Source organism: Salmo salar, chromosome ssa28 (genome assembly GCF_905237065.1).
Source record: "Salmo salar chromosome ssa28, Ssal_v3.1, whole genome shotgun sequence".
In the NCBI taxonomy this organism is placed as follows: domain Eukaryota; kingdom Metazoa; phylum Chordata; class Actinopteri; order Salmoniformes; family Salmonidae; genus Salmo; species Salmo salar.
Genome location: NC_059469.1, coordinates 26,513,313 through 26,533,588, shown reverse-complemented (window position 1 = coordinate 26,533,588; position 20,276 = coordinate 26,513,313). Strand labels below are relative to the sequence as shown.

The window sequence follows — 20,276 nt, the reverse complement described above, 5'->3', positions numbered from 1 at the left end:
ATTTCTACATATACAGCAAAAAAGTTGACACCTCATTCAAGGGTTTATCTTTATTTTGACTATCATCTAAATTGTAGAATAATAGCGAAGACATCAAAACCCATATGGAATCATGTAGTAAAAAAAAAAAAAAAAAAAAAAAGAATTGGTGTTAAATCAAAAATATATTTTCTATGAGATTCTTCAAAGACGCAAACCTTTGCCTTGACGACAGCTTGCACACTGAGCATTCTCTCAACCAGCTTCATGAGGAATGCTTTTCCAACAGTCTTGAAGGAGTTGCCATGTATGCTGAACACTTGTTGGCTACTTTTCCTTCACTCTGTGGTCCAACTAATCCCAAACCATCTCAAATTGGGTTGAGGTCAGGTGATTGTGGAGGCCAGGTCATCTGATGCAGCATTCCATCACTCTCCTTGGTCAAATAGCCCTTACACAGCCTGGATGAGTTTTGGGTCATTGTCCTGCTGAAAAACAACAGATGGGATGGCATATCGCTGCAGAATGCTGTGGTAGCCATGCTGGGTAAGTGTGCCTTGAATTCTAAATAAATCACAGACGGTGTCACCAGCAAAGCACCCCCACACCATCACACCTCCTCCTCCATGATTCACAGTGGGAACCACGCATGCTGAGATCATTCTGCATCTCACAAAGACATGGCAGTTGGAACCAAAAATCAAAAATTTGGACTCGACCAAAGGCGGATTTCCACCGATCTAATGTCCATTGCTCGTGTTTCTTGGCCCAAGCAAGTCTCCTCTTATTATTGGTGTCCTTTAGTAGTGGTTTCTTTGCAGTAATTTGACCATGAAGGCCTGATTCACGCAGTCTCCACTGTATAGTTGATGTTGAGATGTGTCTGTTAAGTGAACGCAGAAGCATTTATTTGGGCTGCAATTTCTGAGGCTGTTAACTAATAAACTTATCCTCTGCGGCAGAGAAGTTCCTGAAATTTTCCAGATTACTTTAAGACATGAAGGCCAGTCAATGATGGACTGTCATTTCTCTTTGCTTATTTGAGCTGTTCTTGCCATAATATGGACTTGGTCTTTTACCAAATAGGGCTATCTTCTGTATACCCACCCTACCTTGTCACAACACAAATTAATTGTTGAAACGCATTAAGAAATTCCACAAATTAACTTTTAACAAGGCATACCTGTTAATTGAAATGCATTCCAGGTGACTACCTCCTGAAGCTGGTTGAGAGAATGCCAAGCGTGAGCAAAGGTATCATCAAGGCAAAGGGTGGCTACTTTGAAGAATCTCAAATATAAAATAGCTTTTTTGGTTACTGCATTTTTCGATATGTGTTATTTCATAGTTGACGTCTTCACTATTATTTTACAATGTAGAAAATAGTAAAAATAAAGAAAACCCCTTGAATGAGTAGGTGTACAAGCTTCTGACTGGTATTCACTGCACATTTAAAAAGTAATATTTACAGTGGATTCATACTAATTAGTTAACCTAGTAGTCAATTATATTTATTTTCACTATACTTATATACACCTGAAAGACTAAAGGAAATGTAATGTTGTCCAACAAAAAATAAACCTGAAAGGAGAGAGTAGGACCAGCCTTGCTTAAGGAAAGTTCTTGTTTTATGCATTTCATGTGATATCAGTTAAGTTTTAGCAATAATCTAAGAGTTTGTAGCTGTGTGTTCACGGTGGGCCAAAATCAAACTTTTAACTCAAATGTTTGTCTAAATATTTAGTTTACATAAGTCTCAAAAATGATGCATAATAACTTACTGGGTCAAGAGTAAGAAATTAACATCTTACAGTCTTGTTGACTATAAAAATGTCACTAGAACTGTAGTAATACCTGTTAATCTGATGACTGTAGTAAAACCAGCACTGTAATATAAACCTTATACAAGGACAATAGGGGATTGATCTAATATTATGAAATGTCCTGAGGTAGAACTGTCGATAGGGTAAGTAGTACTCACAGTAGTTTTGCCAAATTCACAGCGGGACACCATGTCGCTGCTTCCGAGCATTCTATTCACGAAGAGTATTTAGATTCTTGTTCTGATTGTAGAATTAGATAAGTAAACATTGTGTACAATTCTGAGATTTCCATACATTTTTATTGGTCGGTATTACCAAGGAGGAGCAAATACGGCATCCATTGAATTATGTGATGTTTTCTAAAAACATCATGATGTTTAAACTGCAATGGGCAAAGTATCTATGCTTCAGCATATTCTACACTCCTCCAAAGAATTTCCTTAGTGCTATGCGCCACATGGCGAAACCTTTGAGACTCATCAATTTACTGCACCTTAAAGCTGCAATCTAACACGTGAACAAAACCAATCTTTCAATACATAGTTAAGATTTTAAAAATGTTTTAAGAACAAACATTTCCACCTTTCCCTTGTTCTTGCCTTCTTCTGTTAAGCAGGGACAGTCATCCCTAGAGGTAATGAGACTACCTGACTTCACACCTGAAGTTGTTGTGCTAACTGCAGCGCCACACAGATTTAAAATGTCAAAGAGGCTCAAACTGGTAAACAAATGCTGGGATAAGGTAAGTTGTGAGAACACCTGATAAGAGTCGGGTGCATATATTTATCAGTCAATGGTAAGAGATCCCAAAAGTGCCTGTTCGCAGACAAAAAAAAAAAGAAATTTCCCCTTCAGATGATTCTGAGTAAGATACAAGAGGCGTGGAAATAAGTAGGAGATATACATCTGAGAGTGAGGTATGTTTGTGTATAGATATCTAACATAGTATATACATTTCTGATAAAGATAGAAATATACACATTCACACAAGTACTGCAGCCCCACACAAACATTATCCTGAGTTGTGGTGAAGGCTACGGGTGAACACAGGTAAAGAAATGTCCCAATCACACTACACAGCGGATAGCGACATATCTGAGTGGTTGTAAATCTGGAGTGCTTTTGGAGAGTATAAACGGTTAGCTCCTCACGTCACAAAAACAATGTGCAGGCTTCAATGAGGAGGAAGTCTGCGCGTTGTGATTCTGGATGGCCAGACTGCTAGCAACAATGACAAGAAACTGCCACATGGGGAATTGTGGGTGGCGTGTTTTAGCTAGTTTGATCTCTTTGATACAATGTCTTGTTTTGAGGCGTTTTGACTGATGTCACATCTATGCTAATATAGCCAAAATTCACTAGCTAGCTAACCAACAGCTGACATGCATTTCAAAGAAAAGTGCTCATTGTGCAAATGTAGGTTTCAATACACATTTGAGAGGAAATATCGTTTACGTGTCAACAACCTAGGCCAAACCAGTTTCTCCATAGTGATTTTGTAGCTAAACAACCAACACGTCTATAGCTGAGGTTTGGTTGGTAACTAAGGAGGTGGTGAAATTGCGGACAGGGGAATCTGTTCTCCCAAAAAACAAAAACATTCAACCTTACATTAAGATTTTCAGTAGTACACAATGGTTGCAGGCATCCTTTCAACCACATTCTTTCTGCTGTAGTTTGGTCTATTCAATCTCAGGTGTGCATTTGCTGAACAGTGACAGGGAAAGAGAGTATCAACCAGTGTATGACTTTAAACTCACAATGTAAAATAAACATTATAAACCCCCATTTAGATGATCAAATATGAATAGAGTTTCAAATAGAAATAAGCCTTGATTCTACATGTCGAGGGCTGAGCATGCGTCATCATTATGACCCAAACAAAGAAATGAGGTTGGTGTATCCAACCCAAACGTCTCCAACCTTGGTGCTACAAAGTCTGCAGGCTTTTGTTGCAGCTGGCCTCCAATAAGACCATACATTTCCTGTAGCTCTACAGGACCTGGGATGGAGACCGTTGGTTCAACCCTAAGTGCTGTAATAACCAGAGTACTCCTAGAGAACAGTAAGGGGCACCACTGACCAATATACAACTCTGTGCAGACAATTGGGCTTGGTCCAATTGCAATTTTGCCATCACACATTATATTAGTCAGGTAGTAAATTATTAGTTTATGGTAGCACCGTATCAAAAGCAGTTTCAGGATGAACCGTTCAAATATTGTCTGATATCCTTATACAGTACAAACAAGCTTCATAAAACACTCCCAAAACATATTTCAAATATGGAGGGTTTCAACAATGTCTAGGACAACATCGAGGGACAATCTAAAAGAGTGCAGAGACAATTTAGTGTTTGATTGATTTAGACAACAGCTACTTATAGTAGGCTTAACAAACATGTTAAAATGATTAAAGAGCCAAGATGAATAGGTCAGACTGATTCACGGGGTTGATCACAGTAAGTAGAAGTGCATTTGGAATAAATCAAGATACCGAACTGATCAATTGTGTACTAGCTATATAGACTCCACAGGAGGTTGGTGGCACCCTAATTGGGGAGGACAGGCTTGTGGTAATGGCTGGAGCGGAATGGTATCAAACACATGGTTTGATGTCATTTCATTTGCTCTGTTCCAAACATTATTATGAGCCGTCCTCCCCTCAGCAGCCTCCCCTGATAGACTCCTCTGTCATTGCCACTGCCTGGCAAATGCAAACGATTACCTGGTCTGGGAAAAAACATCACATATCATCAAGTACTGAATCTCTTTCAGTCGTGACTTTACTCGTCTGGGGAGAGGCCTGTACTGAGCAGCTGCCTGCCGCTCTCTCCAGATGCTGACACAGACTGGAGGTCCATGGTCGCATCCAGAGCTTCTTGGCTCTCTGGGGCCTCCGTATCCTCCGGTTCCTCCATGTGGCTCATCAGCTTCAGCTTCTTCTTGGGTGGATGTTTCAGGGTGCCAAGGCGCTCCTTGACTTTATACTCCAGAGTGCTGTGAGGGATCCCGTAGACGGTCTGAGCCTTGGACACGCTCATCTTCCCCCCCATCACCACTCCGATAGCCTCCTCTAGCAGCTCTGTGTTGTACTGACGGTATCGTCCCCTCTTTTTCCTCATCTGCTTGTTGCTGAGGTCTGCCTCGGGGTCAGAGGTAGGATACTGCCCCCCAGAGGCAGAGCGGTCTGCATCGGATGAAGCCCAGTACTCCCCCTCTCCTCCACTGCTTCCCCGGCGGCTGTGTTTGGGCAGGATGGACCTCTGCCTCTTCCCCAGGCTGTTCTCACAGTGGTGGCTGGGGAGGCTGTAGGGATCAGAGCTCAGGGAGCCCAAGCAGAAGTCCACCCCCAGGCCTCCAAGGCCTCTCACCTGGGGGATTTTGAGGTCAACGGTCGGGGAGTGGGAAAGAGAGAGGCCCTCGTCTCTGGGGGTCTCCTGGATGATTGCCTTCCCACAGGCGGGCGACTTGGTGAAGAGCCCTGCGGCCTCCAGCAAGCTGGGTAGGTCTTTGAGGTGGTCCCCAGCTCTGCTGTTGGCCCAGAGCTTCAGGAGGGCTCCGAAGTGGGTCTTGGAGGCCCAGGACGGAGAGCCGTACCTGGAAATGAGAGAGAGGTGGTCGAAGGGTCTGGACATCTGGTTCTGGTTGGGAGACAACTCTGGGTTGGAATATAGGTTCACTTCCTGTTTGATGTGCAGGGCGTGACAGAGAGGTGAGGTGGGCTTTAAAGGGACGGAGTGGCTGAAATTCTCCCTCCTCCCATCCTGCAGGCTCCACATAGGCAGCCCGGCCTGTCCGTCAGCACTCAGGGAACGCCTGATTGGATGGAAGGAAATTGGGTGTAAGCAGAGCTTGCACAGTGCTTTATTGTTTCTCTCTCTAGGGGAGGATGGGTTGGGGGAGGGAAGATGAGGCCACCCCTTTATTGGTTGATCTTGCTTAGGTAACATCATATTACAAAATATATGTGTGTGTGAATGTGTGCTCCCTTTAAGAACAAAAAAGCTCAGGGTTTGGGAACTTGTTTATTTTGGCTTCGCATTTTATTACAAATTATGCGTCAGTCAACATAACAATAAGAAAACAATAAAAAAAGGAAATGCAGGGAAAAGAAAATCAAAAGAAAAGTATGAAATCTAAAAAAAAAAAATATGTCCAGCTCTGTTCAGATAGGGCAGGAGAGTGAGGAGGGCCTATTGGTCATTAGTCCTGTCCATATAGCTCAGGAGGGAGGGGGAAAGACATGTTGGTCATTAGTCCTGTCCATATAGCTCAGGAGGGAGGGGGAAAGACATGTTGGTCATTAGTCCTGTCCATATAGCTCAGGAGGGAAGGAGGAGGGCCTACTGGTCATTAGTCCTGTCCATATAGCTCAGGAGGGAAGGAGGAGGGCCTACTGGTCATTAGTCCTGTCCATATAGCTCAGGAGGGAGGGAGGGAGGACATGTTGGTCAAAAGTCCTGTCCATATAGCTCAGGAGGGAGGGAGGAGGGCCTACTGGTCATTAGTCCTGTCCATATAGCTCAGGGGGGAGGGAGGGAGGGAGGACATGTTGGTCAAAAGTCCTGTCCATATAGCTCAGGAGGGAGGGAGGAGGGCCTACTGGTCATTAGTCCTATCCATATAGCTCAGGGGGGAGGACATGTTGGTCATTAGTCCTGTCCATATAGCTCAGGAGGGGAGGAGGAGAGCATGTTGGTCATTAGTCCTGTCCATATATCTCAGGAGGGAGGGAGAGAGGACATGTTGGTCATTAGTCCTGTCCATATAGCTCAGGAGGGAGGAAGGGAGGGAGGACATGTTGGTCATTAGTCCTGTCCATATAGCTCAGGAGGGGAGGATGAGGGCATGTTGGTCATTAGTCCTGTCCATATATCTCAGGAGGGAGGGAGGGAGGACATGTTGGTCAAAAGTCCTGTCCATATAGCTCAGGAGGGAGGGAGGAGGGCCTACTGGTCATTAGTCCTATCCATATAGCTCAGGGGGGAGGACATGTTGGTCATTAGTCCTGTCCATATAGCTCAGGAGGGGAGGAGGAGAGCATGTTGGTCATTAGTCCTGTCCATATATCTCAGGAGGGAGGGAGGGAGGACATGTTGGTCATTAGTCCTGTCCATATAGCTCAGGAGGGAGGAAGGGAGGGAGGACATGTTGGTCATTAGTCCTGTCCATATAGCTCAGGAGGGGAGGATGAGGGCATGTTGGTCATTAGTCCTGTCCATATATCTCAGGAGGGAGGAGGACATGTTGGTCATTAGTCCTGTCCATATAGCTCAGGGGGGAGGGAGGGAGGAGGACATGTTGGTCATTAGTCCTGTCCATATATCTCAGGAGGGAGGGAGGGAGGAGGACATGTTGGTCATTAGTCCTGTCCATATATCTCAGGAGGGAGGGAGGAGGACATGTTGGTCATTAGTCCAGTCCATATATCTCAGGAGGGAGGGAGGAGGACATGTTGGTCATTAGTCCTGTCCATATAGCTCAGGAGGGAGGGAGGACATGTTGGTCAAAAGTCCTGTCCATATAACTCAGGAGGGAGGGAGGACATGTTGGTCAAAAGTCCTGTCCATATAGCTCAGGAGGGAGGGAGGAGGGCCTACTGGTCATTAGTCCTGTCCATATAGCTCAGGGGGGAGGACATGTTGGTCATTAGTCCGGTCCATATAGCTCATGAGGGGAGGATGAGGGCATGTTGGTCATTAGTCCTGTCCATATATCTCAGGAGGGAGGGAGGAGGACATGTTGGTCATTAGTCCTGTCCATATAGCTCAGGAAGGGAAGAGGAGGGCATGTTGGTCATTAGTCCTGTCCATATAGCTCAGGAGGGAGGGAGGGAGGAGGACATGTTGGTCATTAGTCCTGTCCATATATCTCAGGAGGGAGGACATGTTGGTCATTAGTCCTGTCCATATAGCTCAGGAGGGAGGGAGGACATGTTGGTCATTAGTCCTGTCCATATAGCTAAGGAGGGAGGACATGTTGGTCATTAGTCCTGTCCATATAGCTCAGGAGGGAGGACATGTTGGTCATTAGTCCTGTCCATATAGCTCAGGAGGGAGGACATGTTGGTCATTAGTCCTGTCCATATAGCTCAGGAGGGAGGGGGCATGTTGGTCATTAGTCCTGTCCATATAGATTAGGAGGGAGGGAGGACATGTTGGTCATTAGTCATGTCCATATAGCTCAGGAGGGAGGACATGTTGGTCATTAGTCCTGTCCATATAACTCACGAGGGAGGACATGTTGGTCATTAGTCCTGTCCATATAGCTCAGGAGGGAGGGAGGAGGGCATGTTGGTCATTAGTCCTGTCCATATAGCTCAGGAGGGAGGGAGGAGGGCATGTTGGTCATTAGTCCTGTCCATATTGCTCAGGAGGAAGGAGGACATGTTCATCATTAGTCCTGTCCATATAACTCAGGAGGGAGGGAGGAGGGCATGTTGTTCATTAGTCCTATCCATATAGCTCAGGAGGGAGGGAGGAGGGCATGTTGGTCATTAGTCCTGTCCATAGAGCTCAGGGGGGAGGAGGACATGTTGGTCATTAGTCCTGTCCATATAGCTCAGGGGGGAGGAGGACATGTTGGTCATTAGTCCTGTCCATATAGCTCAGGAGGGAGGGGGGAGGGCATGTTGGTCATTAGTCCTGTCCATATAGCTCAGGAGGGAGGGAGGAGGGCATGTTGGTCATTAGTCCTGTCCATATAGCTCAGGAGGGAGGGAGGAGGGCATGTTGGTCATTAGTCCTGTCCATATTGCTCAGGAGGAAGGAGGACATGTTCATCATTAGTCCTGTCCATATAACTCAGGAGGGAGGGAGGAGGGCATGTTGTTCATTAGTCCTATCCATATAGCTCAGGAGGGAGGGAGGAGGACATGTTGGTCATTAGTCCTGTCCATATAGCTCAGGAGGGAGGGGGAGGGCATGTTGGTCATTAGTCCTGTCCATATAGCTCAGGAGGGAGGGGGGAGGGCATGTTGGTCATTAGTCCTGTCCATATAGCTCAGGAGGGAGGGGGGAGGGCATGTTGGTCATTAGTCCTGTCCATATAGCTCAGGAGGGAGGGGGGAGGGCATGTTGGTCATTAGTCCTGTCCATATAGCTCAGGAGGAGGGAGGACATGTTGGTCATTAGTCCTGTCCATATAGCTCAGGAGGGAGGGAGGAGGACATGTTGGTCATTAGTCCTGTCCATATAGCTCAGGAGGAAGGAAGACATGTTGGTCATTAGTCCTGTCCATATAGCTCAGGAGGGAGGACATGTTGGTCATTAGTCCTGTCCATATAGCTCAGGAGGGAGGGTGGAGGACATGTTGGTCATTAGTCCTGTCCATATAGCTTAGGAGGGAGGGGGGAGGACATGTTGGTCATTAGTCCTGTCCATATAGCTCAGGAGGGAGGGGGGACGGCATGTTGGTCATTAGTCCTGTCCATATAGCTCAGGAGGGAGGAGGACATGTTGGTCATTAGTAATGTCCAGATAGCTCAGGAGGGAGGAGGGAGGACATGTTGGTCATTAGTCCTGTCCATATAGCTCAGGAGGGAGGGCATGTTGGTCATTAGTCCTGTCCAAATAGCTCAGGAGGGAGGGAGGAGGGCATGTTGGTCATTAGTCCTGTCCATATAGCTCAGGAGGGGAGGAGGACATGTTGGTCATTAGTCCTGTCCATATAGCTCAGGAGGGGGGAGGGCATGTTGGTCATTAGTCCTGTCCATATAGCTCAGGAGGGAGGGGGGAGGACATGTTGGTCATTAGTCCTGTCCATATAGCTCAGGAGGAAGGAGGACATGTTGGTCATTAGTCCTGTCCATATAGCTCAGGAGGGAGGGGGGAGGACATGTTGGTCATTAGTCTTGTCCATATAGCTCAGGAGGGGAGGAGGACATGTTGGTCATTAGTCCTGTCCATAAAGCTCAGGAGGGGGGAGGGCATGTTGGTCATTAGTCCTGTCCATATAGCTCAGGAGGGAGGGGGAGGACATGTTGGTCATTAGTCCTGTCCATATAGCTCAGGAGGGAGGGGGGAGGACATGTTGGTCATTAGTCCTGTCCATATAGCTCAGGAGGGAGGGGGGAGGACATGTTGGTCATTAGTCCTGTCCATATAGCTCAGGAGGGAGGGGGGAGGGCATGTTGGTCATTAGTCCTGTCCATATAGCTCAGGGGGGAGGGAGGGAGGGAGGGCATGTTGGTCATTAGTCCTGTCCATATAGCTCAGGAGGGAGGGCATGTTGGTCATTAGTCCTGTCCATATAGCTCAGGAGGAGGGAGGACATGTTGGTCATTAGTCCTGTCCATATAGCTCAGGAGGAGGGAGGACATGTTGGTCATTAGTCCTGTCCATATAGCTCAGCAGGGAGGGAAGACATGTTGGTCATTAGTCCTGTCCATATAGCTCAGGAGGGAGGGAAGACATGTTGGTCATTAGTCTTGTCCATATAGCTCAGGAGGGGAGGAGGACATGTTGGTCATTAGTCCTGTCCATATAGCTCAGGAGGGGGGAGGGCATGTTGGTCATTAGTCCTGACCATATAGCTCAGGAGGGAGGGGGGAGGACATGTTGGTCATTAGTCCTGTCCATATAGCTCAGGAGGGAGGGGGGAGGACATGTTGGTCATTAGTCCTGTCCATATAGCTCAGGAGGGAGGGGGGGAGGGCATGTTGGTCATTAGTCCTGTCCATATAGCTCAGGAGGAGGGAGGACATGTTGGTCATTAGTCCTGTCCATATAGCTCAGCAGGGAGGGAAGACATGTTGGTCATTAGTCCTGTCCATATAGCTCAGGAGGGAGGGAAGACATGTTGGTCATTAGTCCTGTCCATATAGCTCAGGAGGGAGGGAAGACATGTTGGTCATTAGTCCTGTCCATATAGCTCAGGAGGGAGGGAGGGAGGACATGTTGGTCATTAGTCCTGTCCATATAGCTCAGGAGGGAGGAGGAGGACATTTTCGTCATTAGTCCTGTCCATATAGCTCAGGAGGGAGGGGGGAGGACATGTTGGTCATTAGTCCTGTCCATATAGCTCAGGAGGGAGGGAGGGAGGACATGTTGGTCATTAGTCCTGTCCATATAGCTCAGGAGGGAGGGAGGGAGGACATGTTGGTCATTAGTCCTGTCCATATAGCTCAGGAGGGAGGGGGGACATGTTGGTCATTAGTCCTGTCCATATAGATCAGGAGGGAGGGAGGAGGACATGTTGGTCATTAGTCCTGTCCATATAGCTCAGGAGGGAGGGCATGTTGGTCATTAGTCCTGTCCATATAGCACAGGAGGGAGGGCATGTTGGTCATTAGTCCTGTCCATATCGCTCAGGAGGGAGGGAGGGAGGAGGACATGTTGGTCATTAGTCCTGTCCATATAGCTCAGGAGCGAGGGGGGACATGTTGGTCATTGCAGCAAGGCAGTCTGGCATTTAATAACTGAGAAGGGCACGATGACCGTGTTGCCAAATGACTAATGCTAACGTAGCAATAGCCCTTAGCGAGTGACGTTACCACTGAACAAGCACAACAATAAAAGAGTAAGCCATCAGTATGGGATGTTATAGGGCTACTTACTGTACATAAACACTCACAATATCAACCTAAGAAATACTGTTACTAAGAAAAACATCTGAAATACTTGTCTGCCAGGTCAGCACTCAAGGCACACACAGTATGTGTGACAGAACATAGCAAATCATCAGGTCTTATTGAGTGAACATGATTACATTAAATTGACGGGTGAATGATTGATGATGAGAGGAGATAATGACGGACACAGAGGCAAAGAAAATAAGCATGCGCTTTACTGTTGCTAATGCACTAGCAGCTATAACCCAATATATTATGACTTGACAGGTGTCCGCTTTTTTTTGGACTTCTAAATATTCCCTCCACCTTCAATCAGTTATCCATCTCAACTCAGCTTTGAAATATCATTTCAGAGAAAGAGAGAGGAGAGAAAGATTGGTAGATATACATCTGTGGATCTCTGCATACAGAGCTGTACATTCTGAACAGCTTCACCACAAGCAGCTGGCTCTCTTCCTTCACTCACTCCCCCTCCCCCTTCCATCCTTCCACTACCTTCCTTCCTTTCTTCCATCCTTCCACTACCTTCCTTCCATCCTTCCACTACCTTCCTTCCTTTCTTCCATCCTTCCACTACCTTTCTTCCATCCTTCCACTACCTTCCTTCCAACCTTCCACTACCTTCCTTCCTTCCTTTCTTCCATCCTTCCACTACCTACCTTCCATCCTTCCACTACCTACCTTCCTTTCTTCCATCCTTCCACTACCTACCTTCCTTTCTTCCATCCTTCCACTACCTACCTTTCTTTCTTCCATCCTTCCACTACCTACCTTTCTTTCTTCCATCCTTCCACTACCTACCTTCCTTTCTTCCATCCTTCCTTCCTTCCATCCTTCCACTACCTACCTTCCTTCCTTCCATCCTTCCACTACCTACCTTCCTTCCTTCCTTCCTTCCATCCTTCCACTTCCTTCCATCCATCCTTCCACTTCCTTCCTTCCACTTCCTTCCATCCATCCTTCCACTTCCTTCCACTCTACCTTGCTTCCACTCTTCCTTGCTTCCACTCTACCTTGCTTCCTTGCTTCCACTCTACCTTGCTTCCACTCTACCTTGCTTCCACTCTACCTTGCTTCCACTCTACCTTCCTTGCTTCCACTCTACCTTCCTTGCTTCCACTCTACCTTCCTTGCTTCCACTCTACCTTCCTTGCTTCCACTCTACCTTCCTTGCTTCCACTCTACCTTCCTTGCTTCCACTCTACCTTCCTTGCTTCCACTCTACCTTCCTTGCTTCCACTCTACCTTCCTTGCTTCCATCCTTCCTTCCATCTTTCCATCCTTCCACTCCCCCATCCTTCCTTCCTTCCTCCCTCCACTCCCCCTTCCTCCCTCCACTCCCCCTACCTTCCTTCCTCCCTCCACTCCCCCTTCCTCCCTCCACTCCCCCTACCTTCCTTCCTCCACTCCCCCTTCCCCCTTCCTCCACTCCCCCTACCTTCCTTCCTTCCTTCCTCCACTCCCCCTACCTTCCTTCCTTCCTCCACTCCCCCTTCCTCCACTCCACCTTCCTTCCACCTTCCTCCACTCCCCCTACCTTCCTTCCTTCCTTCCTCCACTCCCCCTTCCTTCCTCCACTCCCCCTTCCTTCCACCACTCCCCCTACCTTCCTTCCTTCCTTCCTCCACTCCCCCTTCCTCCACTCCCCCTACCTTCCTTCCTTCCTCCACTCCCCCTTCCTCCACTCCCCCTACCTTCCTTCCTCCATTCCCCCTACCTTCCTTCCTTCCTCCATTCCCCCTACCTTCCTTCCTTCCTCCATTCCCCCTACCTTCCTTCCTCCACTCCCCCTTCCCCCTTCCTCCACTCCCCCTACCTTCCTTCCTTCCTTCCTCCACTCCCCCTACCTTCCTTCCTTCCTCCACTCCCCCTTCCTCCACTCCACCTTCCTTCCACCTTCCTCCACTCCCCCTACCTTCCTTCCTTCCTTCCTCCACTCCCCCTTCCTTCCTCCACTCCCCCTACCTTCCTCCACTCCCCCTACCTTCCTTCCTTCCTTCCTCCACTCCCCCTTCCTCCACTCCCCCTACCTTCCTTCCTTCCTCCACTCCCCCTTCCTCCACTCCCCCTACCTTCCTTCCTCCATTCCCCCTACCTTCCTTCCTTCCTCCATTCCCCCTACCTTCCTTCCTTCCTCCATTCCCCCTACCTTCCTTCCTTCCTCCATTCCCCCTACCTTCCTTCCTTCCTCCATTCCCCCTACCTTCCTTCCTCCACTCCACCTTCCTTCCTTCCTCCACTCCACCTACCTTCCTTCCTCCACTCCACCTTCCTCCACCTTCCTTCCTTCCTTCCTTCCACCTTCCTTCCACCTTCCTTCCTCCACTCCACCTTCCTTCCACCTTCCTTCCTCCACTCCTCCTTCCTTCACTCCACCTTCCTCCACTCCACCTTCCTTCCTCCACTCCACCTTCCTTCCTTCCTCCACTCCACCTTCCTTCCTTCCTCCACTCCACCTTCCTTCCTCCCTCCTCCTCCCCTCCCTCCTCCCCCTCCAGAGAGGAGTGTAGCTAGAGAGCGGAGAAACTGGAGCTTAATTAATCCAAATTAAAAAATGTATTCCACGGTGTTCCACTTCAAATGCACTAACATCCATACCACGGTGTGATATCATGAGGCATTGCCCTAGGGCAAAACACAAGAGTTTACTGGATTAAAGATTTTAAATGATTTTTGACCTTGAAATGAAGGTCAATGTAAACCATTGAACACCATGCTGTGTTATCAGTAGAACAGAAAGTAATGGTTAGGGGTTTATTTGGATTATTTTGCTCATTTCTTAAATCCATTGGAATCTTAACTACATCTTATTGTGTATTTAAAAGGAATCCAATAATAATAATAATAATAATAATAATAATAATAATGTCTCCTGATACCAAAGCATTTCCTTCAAGATGTCCTTCTTGAAGATGCACATGTGAAACCACTAATGTCACACAGTCAAATCAACACGCACACCATGCATCTCCCCAGGACCAGAGTTGGTGACCATCGCTTCATGTGCTCCTACAGGTTGTTCTAAACTGTTGTTTGAACAGGTTGGGGAGTGAGCTATGGTAAAGCCCTACAGGATGTAGAAACAGAAAGTTGGTCTTACCCTCTAAGAGCGGACGTCTGGGAAAGGTGAGGGCTGCGGAGCGATGACGTGCTGCTTTTGGCCCTTCCCTTTTTGAGTGACAGGTCCAGGACTCCATCTAGGTACAGGACACAAGTGTTAGCGCAGTACATGTGCAATAGGGTTGAATATTTTCCCAGTATTTTACTAAATATTCCATCCCAAGAATAAATCCCTTTCTCCCGGGTAACCCGGTATTTGCCGTCAAAACCGGAAGGGTCCTTTCAAAAGCATTATAAATCATTGAAATATGCTTTGATCAGCAAGAACATTCAAACCTCAGCATGATAAGCCAAATATGAAATATATTTTACGAGCCCTTCATTAACGACATTTAATGAGCCCAAGCCCAAAAAAGTCAAAATGTTTGTGCCGTTATCGAATAACTATATGATATAGGCTACTGCACATTATGCACGACAGAAAAACATAAAGCCCATAGATGTAGCTAGCTACAGTTGAAGTTGGAAGTTTACATACACCAAAGTTGGAGTCATTAAAACTCGTTCATATGCTGTTCATATAAATCATTTATCATAATTTACCAGTATCTGATAGTTATTTATCCTGGGAAAAGGGAGTGGTTTTGGGCGGTAAATTCCAGTAAATCTCAGTAACCAGGTTCCCACCATTCAACCCTAGTGTGCAGTAAAGTAGTGTAGTGAATCTGCTGCTACCTTGTTCTGCAGGCTGTGGCGGCAACCTCTTGACAGTGAGGAAGAGGTTACTTCACATCAAATCTATTACCAGTACAAGTGTTCTGCTCAGTCAGTCTACTACCAGCACTGGTGCATCTGCTCCTACCTTGTTCTACAGGCTGTGGCAGAGGCTTCTTGACAGTGAGGTCGAGAGGTAAGTCCTGGTCGGCCATCAGCAGCTTGGAGAGGACGGGGTTCTGGCTGGGTACGGAGGCGGTCGCAGTACCACCAGGGCTGGCAGCTGGGGGCACCGTGGGCAGCGAGGGGGGAGGAGGCAGGCTTTGGTCTGGGTGGAGACCAGGCCTGGGAGTGGAGCGGCTGTCCGGAGTAGAGGAACTGCTTTTTGAGGTATATTCTGCAGCAAACTGGCGGATCATCCTCTGCATTATCTCCAGAGCCACTACTGGAATGTGCGGGTCTGAGAAGCTGGGCACATCTGATTGAAGGACAGCAACAAACAAAAAAACATTACAAAGACATCTGTAGAGACGGTTGACCCAAGGCCCGTGAGCGAAAGCCATCTCAACCATAGCAACAGTTTCTCAAATGTAACTAAGAACACACATGGTCCTGTTAGATATTCCTGTCAATACACAATCTTACAGAAATTGCTGTAACAAATCTAGTTCTTCATAAGTAAAGACCTACCTTTTTTGTAGAGGACTGCATTAAAAAATTCCTCTGCTTGTTTCTCAAGTCTGTTGATCTTGGTCTGGTCTTTGACCAGCAGGGGTTTAGCCCCACTCTCCAACCCCTGGTTACTCAGGCCAACTAAGTGCTCCTGGGAGGAGAAACAGAAACAAATGGAATAGCGTCTTAGCAGCAGAAGTGACATGCTGTGGCATATGGTAGACACGTACTTAAGCAATAAGGCTTACAAGGGGGTGTGGTATATGGCCAATATACCACTGCTAAGGGGTGCGCTTATGCACGACAACACAGAGTGTCTGGATATAGCCCTTAGCCATAGTATATTGGCCATATACCACAAACCCCAAGGTGCCTTATTGCTCTTTACAGGAAAATGCCATGGGCACTATCTGATGTGTGGAGACATTTCACTGCAGCTAATGTAGAAGGAATAGCTGTATACATTTGCAAATATTGTGCCAAATCATATATGAAGAATGCAACAAAGATGCAGAATCATCTGGCCAAGTGCATAAAGATCCCTCAGCGCTCACAGGCAACCTCTGACAAAAGTCCCCCTATTTCTATTCGAGTTGAAAATTATGAATCAGACACATTATCGATAGCAACAGCTCATGGTCCTCCTGGAATCAGAAGTTTTTTTGACTCAATGGAGGAACGTAGTCAGAAATGCTGATGAATGTCTTGCTCGAGCTGTGTATGCAACTGATTCGCCTCTGATGCTCACAGGTAATGTGTATTGGAAGAGATTTCTGAATGTTCTTCACCCAGCATACACCCCTCCAACCAGACATGCTTTATCTACTCGTTTGCTGGATGCAGAGTTCAGCGTTCAAGTGAAGGTCAAGCAAATCAGAGAAAGCAGACTATTGCAATCATCCGATTGGTGGTCGAACGGTCATGGGCAAGGAATAATTAACTATATCATCTCCACCCCTCCAGCAGTATTCTACAAGAGCACAGACACAAGGGACAACAGACACACCGGTCTCTACATTGCAGATGAGCTGAAGGCAGAAGACAGTCATCAATGACCTTGGACCACAGAAGGTATTTGCACTGGAAAATGTGCACTGGAAAATGTGAAAAATGTGGCCATCCGGGCAAATTTGAGGCTTTTTGAGCCTGACAACGAGCCATCCTCAACAAGGTTGGAAAGTGACAGTGAAGTTGAGGCCTCAGAGTCTGATGTTCAAGAGGTGGACTGAGGAGGTCCAGGGAGAAGACATGGAAGCCTGAGACGAAGACAACCAAAGCCTTAGTTTCTAGACTATAATTTTACAGATGTATGTTGAAAACGTTTTTGGGAGATGCAATGGATCATTCAATATTCCCTTTCTTTTGTTGTTCAGTGAAATCATCCCATGTGAAGAGTCAAGTCATTTAATTAAAGTTCAATTCATAACCATTTTTTTTTTCTTTTTTTCCCCCGATTGGAAGGATTTAATCAATTTGCAATTATGTCTACTTATGATAAGGTACAAATGTTATGTTTGTCTCCATATGATATGGTAAATATATCCAATGCAAAAAACATTACTTTTAAATGGTATTAATATTCATTTGCATAGATTTCTGTTAATTCCCATAGAAAGTGTTCACCTCTGAATATTCCCCAAAATGTGCAACCCTAGTTGGGGGTAAAGGCGCAGTGCCGTTAAACACATGATTTCCTCCGGTTTTTTTTGTACAAATAAAACTCTGAAATTGCGAAAATTATGATCGGCCCTTCGTGTAAGAGCTTTTTGAAAAAAAATCCTTGAATTTCAGCCTGTTCGGGTGGGATGGAATCTATGGTCCACATCACAATGTTATCTGATTATAATAGTCCAAAGACTGTTCATCTAGGTAAGGATGGTCTAGAGCCCATCCCCTATCAGGGCTGTGCAGGTAAATATCTTCACATTTGTTTCCTAGCACCCACACGATTAGACTGAGCATTTCAAGGGCCAAAGGAGGCACAGGGAAATAAATGATAAATCACTGTTTAATGAAAATATGTTTATTAGACAGTGGTGATTACAAAAGACTGCATGGGGGCTTTATCCATTAGGGAGATAACAATATTTGACCCTGGCCTGTATCTGTTAGGGGCAATGTTTGTTGTTTTCCTAGATCAGCGGGTCCCAAACTTTTTCACTCAGGCCCCCGATCCAGCATTGGGGAACAGCCCGTGGGTCACATCTATTTCTATGGGCAGAAGCACTGTTCATGACAAATGCTTCACACACCTCTTGCTGGCATTTTCCTGCAATTCTACACATTTTGTCATGGGGTGAAGATAATTTTTAATTTTAAAGCAAATTTTCATGCAATTCTATAGATTACGCCACATCTGTGTATGCGAGTGATATTTGAGTGATTCAAACATTAAAACTAAATGTATAGGCTAAAAAAACCTAGCTAATAAAAAAAATAGCTAAAAAAAAACCTAGCTAAAAAAATTATAGCTGACATGGACTAGTTGATCTGGACATTTCTGACAAATTATAAACAGCTCTGAGGTCTGCAATTACTGGGGAAAACTGATAATGCACTACTCAATTACAAAAGATGGCACCTTGTGCATTCTACTATTACAACTTTCAAGAGTTAGCTGAAGGCTGGACTGAGTTCCAAAATTTTTTTGGGGAACCACTGTCCTAGATCAGTACAGTAGGCAGGTGGAATGGGAGGATGAGCAGTTTGTTCTTTTTATTTCTCTTCAAGTGCAGATCTGCTTTCATGGACACAGCTCTGCTTCTCTATAGGCTAAGGTCCAGTTGATGGGTGAAGTTTGAGCAAACTCCCCTCCAATCCGCCTCCATTAGAGTCTATACAGTCTGTATGGCCTTCAAAATCAAATCTGGCCTCAGTCAGTTCCATGTTTCAGAATACTAACAATTCATAAGTGTAGTTCCTCAAGCTCTGAAGCTTTCTCTTTCAGAATAAATGAGGCTAGTTACTTCCTCTAGGTCTCTTTCAGAATAACACCTATTCATACAGCCTAGCCCTAGTTGTTCCACATTCACTTCTCAATGTGCCTTCTTTGTAGCCTACGGTCTTTGAAAATATTACCACTTCACAGCAGATAGGTACATGTACAACAGAGAGAGAGAGAGAGAGAGAGAGAGAGAGAGAGAGAGAGAGAGAGAGAGAGAGAGAGAGAGAGAGAGAGAGAGAGAGAGAGAGAGAGAGGTACATGTACAACGAGAGAGAGAGGTACATGTACAACGAGAGAGAGAGAGAGAGAGAGAGAGAGAGGTACATGTACAACGAGAGAGAGAGGTACATGTACAACGAGAGAGAGAGGTACATGTACAACGAGAGAGAGAGAGAGAGGTACATGTACAACGAGAGAGAGAGAGAAAGACTTGAAGTATTCAATTTCCAATCATTCAATCAAAAACAAGGTGCTTCTAAAGGACAATGTTGCTGCTGTTTCTGTAGTGTGATAATACAGCAGGGATACTCATCTAGGGGTGGAACAGAAGAAGACTGCTGTTTCTGTAGTGTGATAATACAGCAGGGATACTCATCTAGGGGTGGAACAGAAGAAGACTGCTGTTTCTGTAGTGTGATAATACAGCAGGGATACTCATCTAGGGGTGGAACAGAAGAAGACTGCTGTTTCTGTAGTGTGATAATACAGCAGGGATACTCATCTAGGGGTGGAACAGAAGAAGACTGCTGTTTCTGTAGTGTGATAATACAGCAGGGATACTCATCTAGGGGTGGAACAGAAGAAGACAATAGAGCAAGAGAAAGACGTGAAAAGAAAAGTCGTTACCTTGACTTTGTCTCGTCTTAAGCAGCAGAACAGGCAGTTCTTGTCAAATGACCAGTCTGTAACACCTTCAGGCTCACCGTCTGGATCCACGAGAAGAGACATTTTAGAAAGGACAGGGTATAGTATGACAAAATACATCTAAGATGGTGGTGAAGAACAAGGCATCAAAATAAAACCTCTAGAAATCTTGGATACACTGACAGTCCCCTAGACTTAAGGATCACAGATGTCAGAGTCAACCACTTATTGTAGAAAGACAAAACATGAGTAGACATCGACAACTGATTGGTAATAAAAATAAAAAAAGTACTTTCCAGTGAATGTGATTTCTAAAGTTATAGGAAAAGTATAGCCTATATTATGCACTACATTCATAACGGATTGTTTGGTTACTTACATGAATACCTAAAATGAGATTAGAGCAGGGTTTCCCTAACTCTGTCCTCAGGACCCCAAGGGGTGCATGTTTTGGTTATTGCCCTAGCACGACACAGCGGATTCACAATCAACTAATCATCATGCTTGGATCATTTGAAATTAGTTGTGCAGTGTTAAGGCAAAAAACTAAACATGCACTCCTTGGGGATTCATTTAAGAGTCATGGGGAGGGTGAATTTAGTAAAACTAAACATGCACTCCTTGGGGATTCATTTAAGAGTCATGGG

The 20,276-nt window shown here is 45.9% G+C and overlaps 2 protein-coding genes across 2 annotated transcripts in view; both read right to left on the bottom strand.

Moving 5' to 3' along the window:
• Nucleotides 1-20,276, bottom strand: part of LOC106589767 (uncharacterized) — a 69,242-nt gene that overhangs the window by 17,241 nt on the left and 31,725 nt on the right. Inside the window, exons 3-6 of the mRNA XM_014180097.2 lie at nucleotides 19,612-19,691; nucleotides 15,840-15,972; nucleotides 15,298-15,627; nucleotides 14,476-14,572 (exon numbers count right to left, since the gene is read on the bottom strand). Coding sequence (XP_014035572.2) covers nucleotides 14,476-14,572; nucleotides 15,298-15,627; nucleotides 15,840-15,972; nucleotides 19,612-19,691 — 640 coding nt within the window. The remainder of the gene's footprint in view (nucleotides 1-14,475; nucleotides 14,573-15,297; nucleotides 15,628-15,839; nucleotides 15,973-19,611; nucleotides 19,692-20,276) is intronic.
• Nucleotides 1,269-6,108, bottom strand: LOC106589771 (ligand-dependent corepressor-like). Its single transcript, XM_014180102.2, has one exon. The coding sequence runs from the start codon at nucleotides 5,755-5,757 to the stop codon at nucleotides 4,588-4,590; it is 1,170 nt and encodes a 389-aa protein (XP_014035577.1). The 5' UTR covers nucleotides 5,758-6,108; the 3' UTR covers nucleotides 1,269-4,587.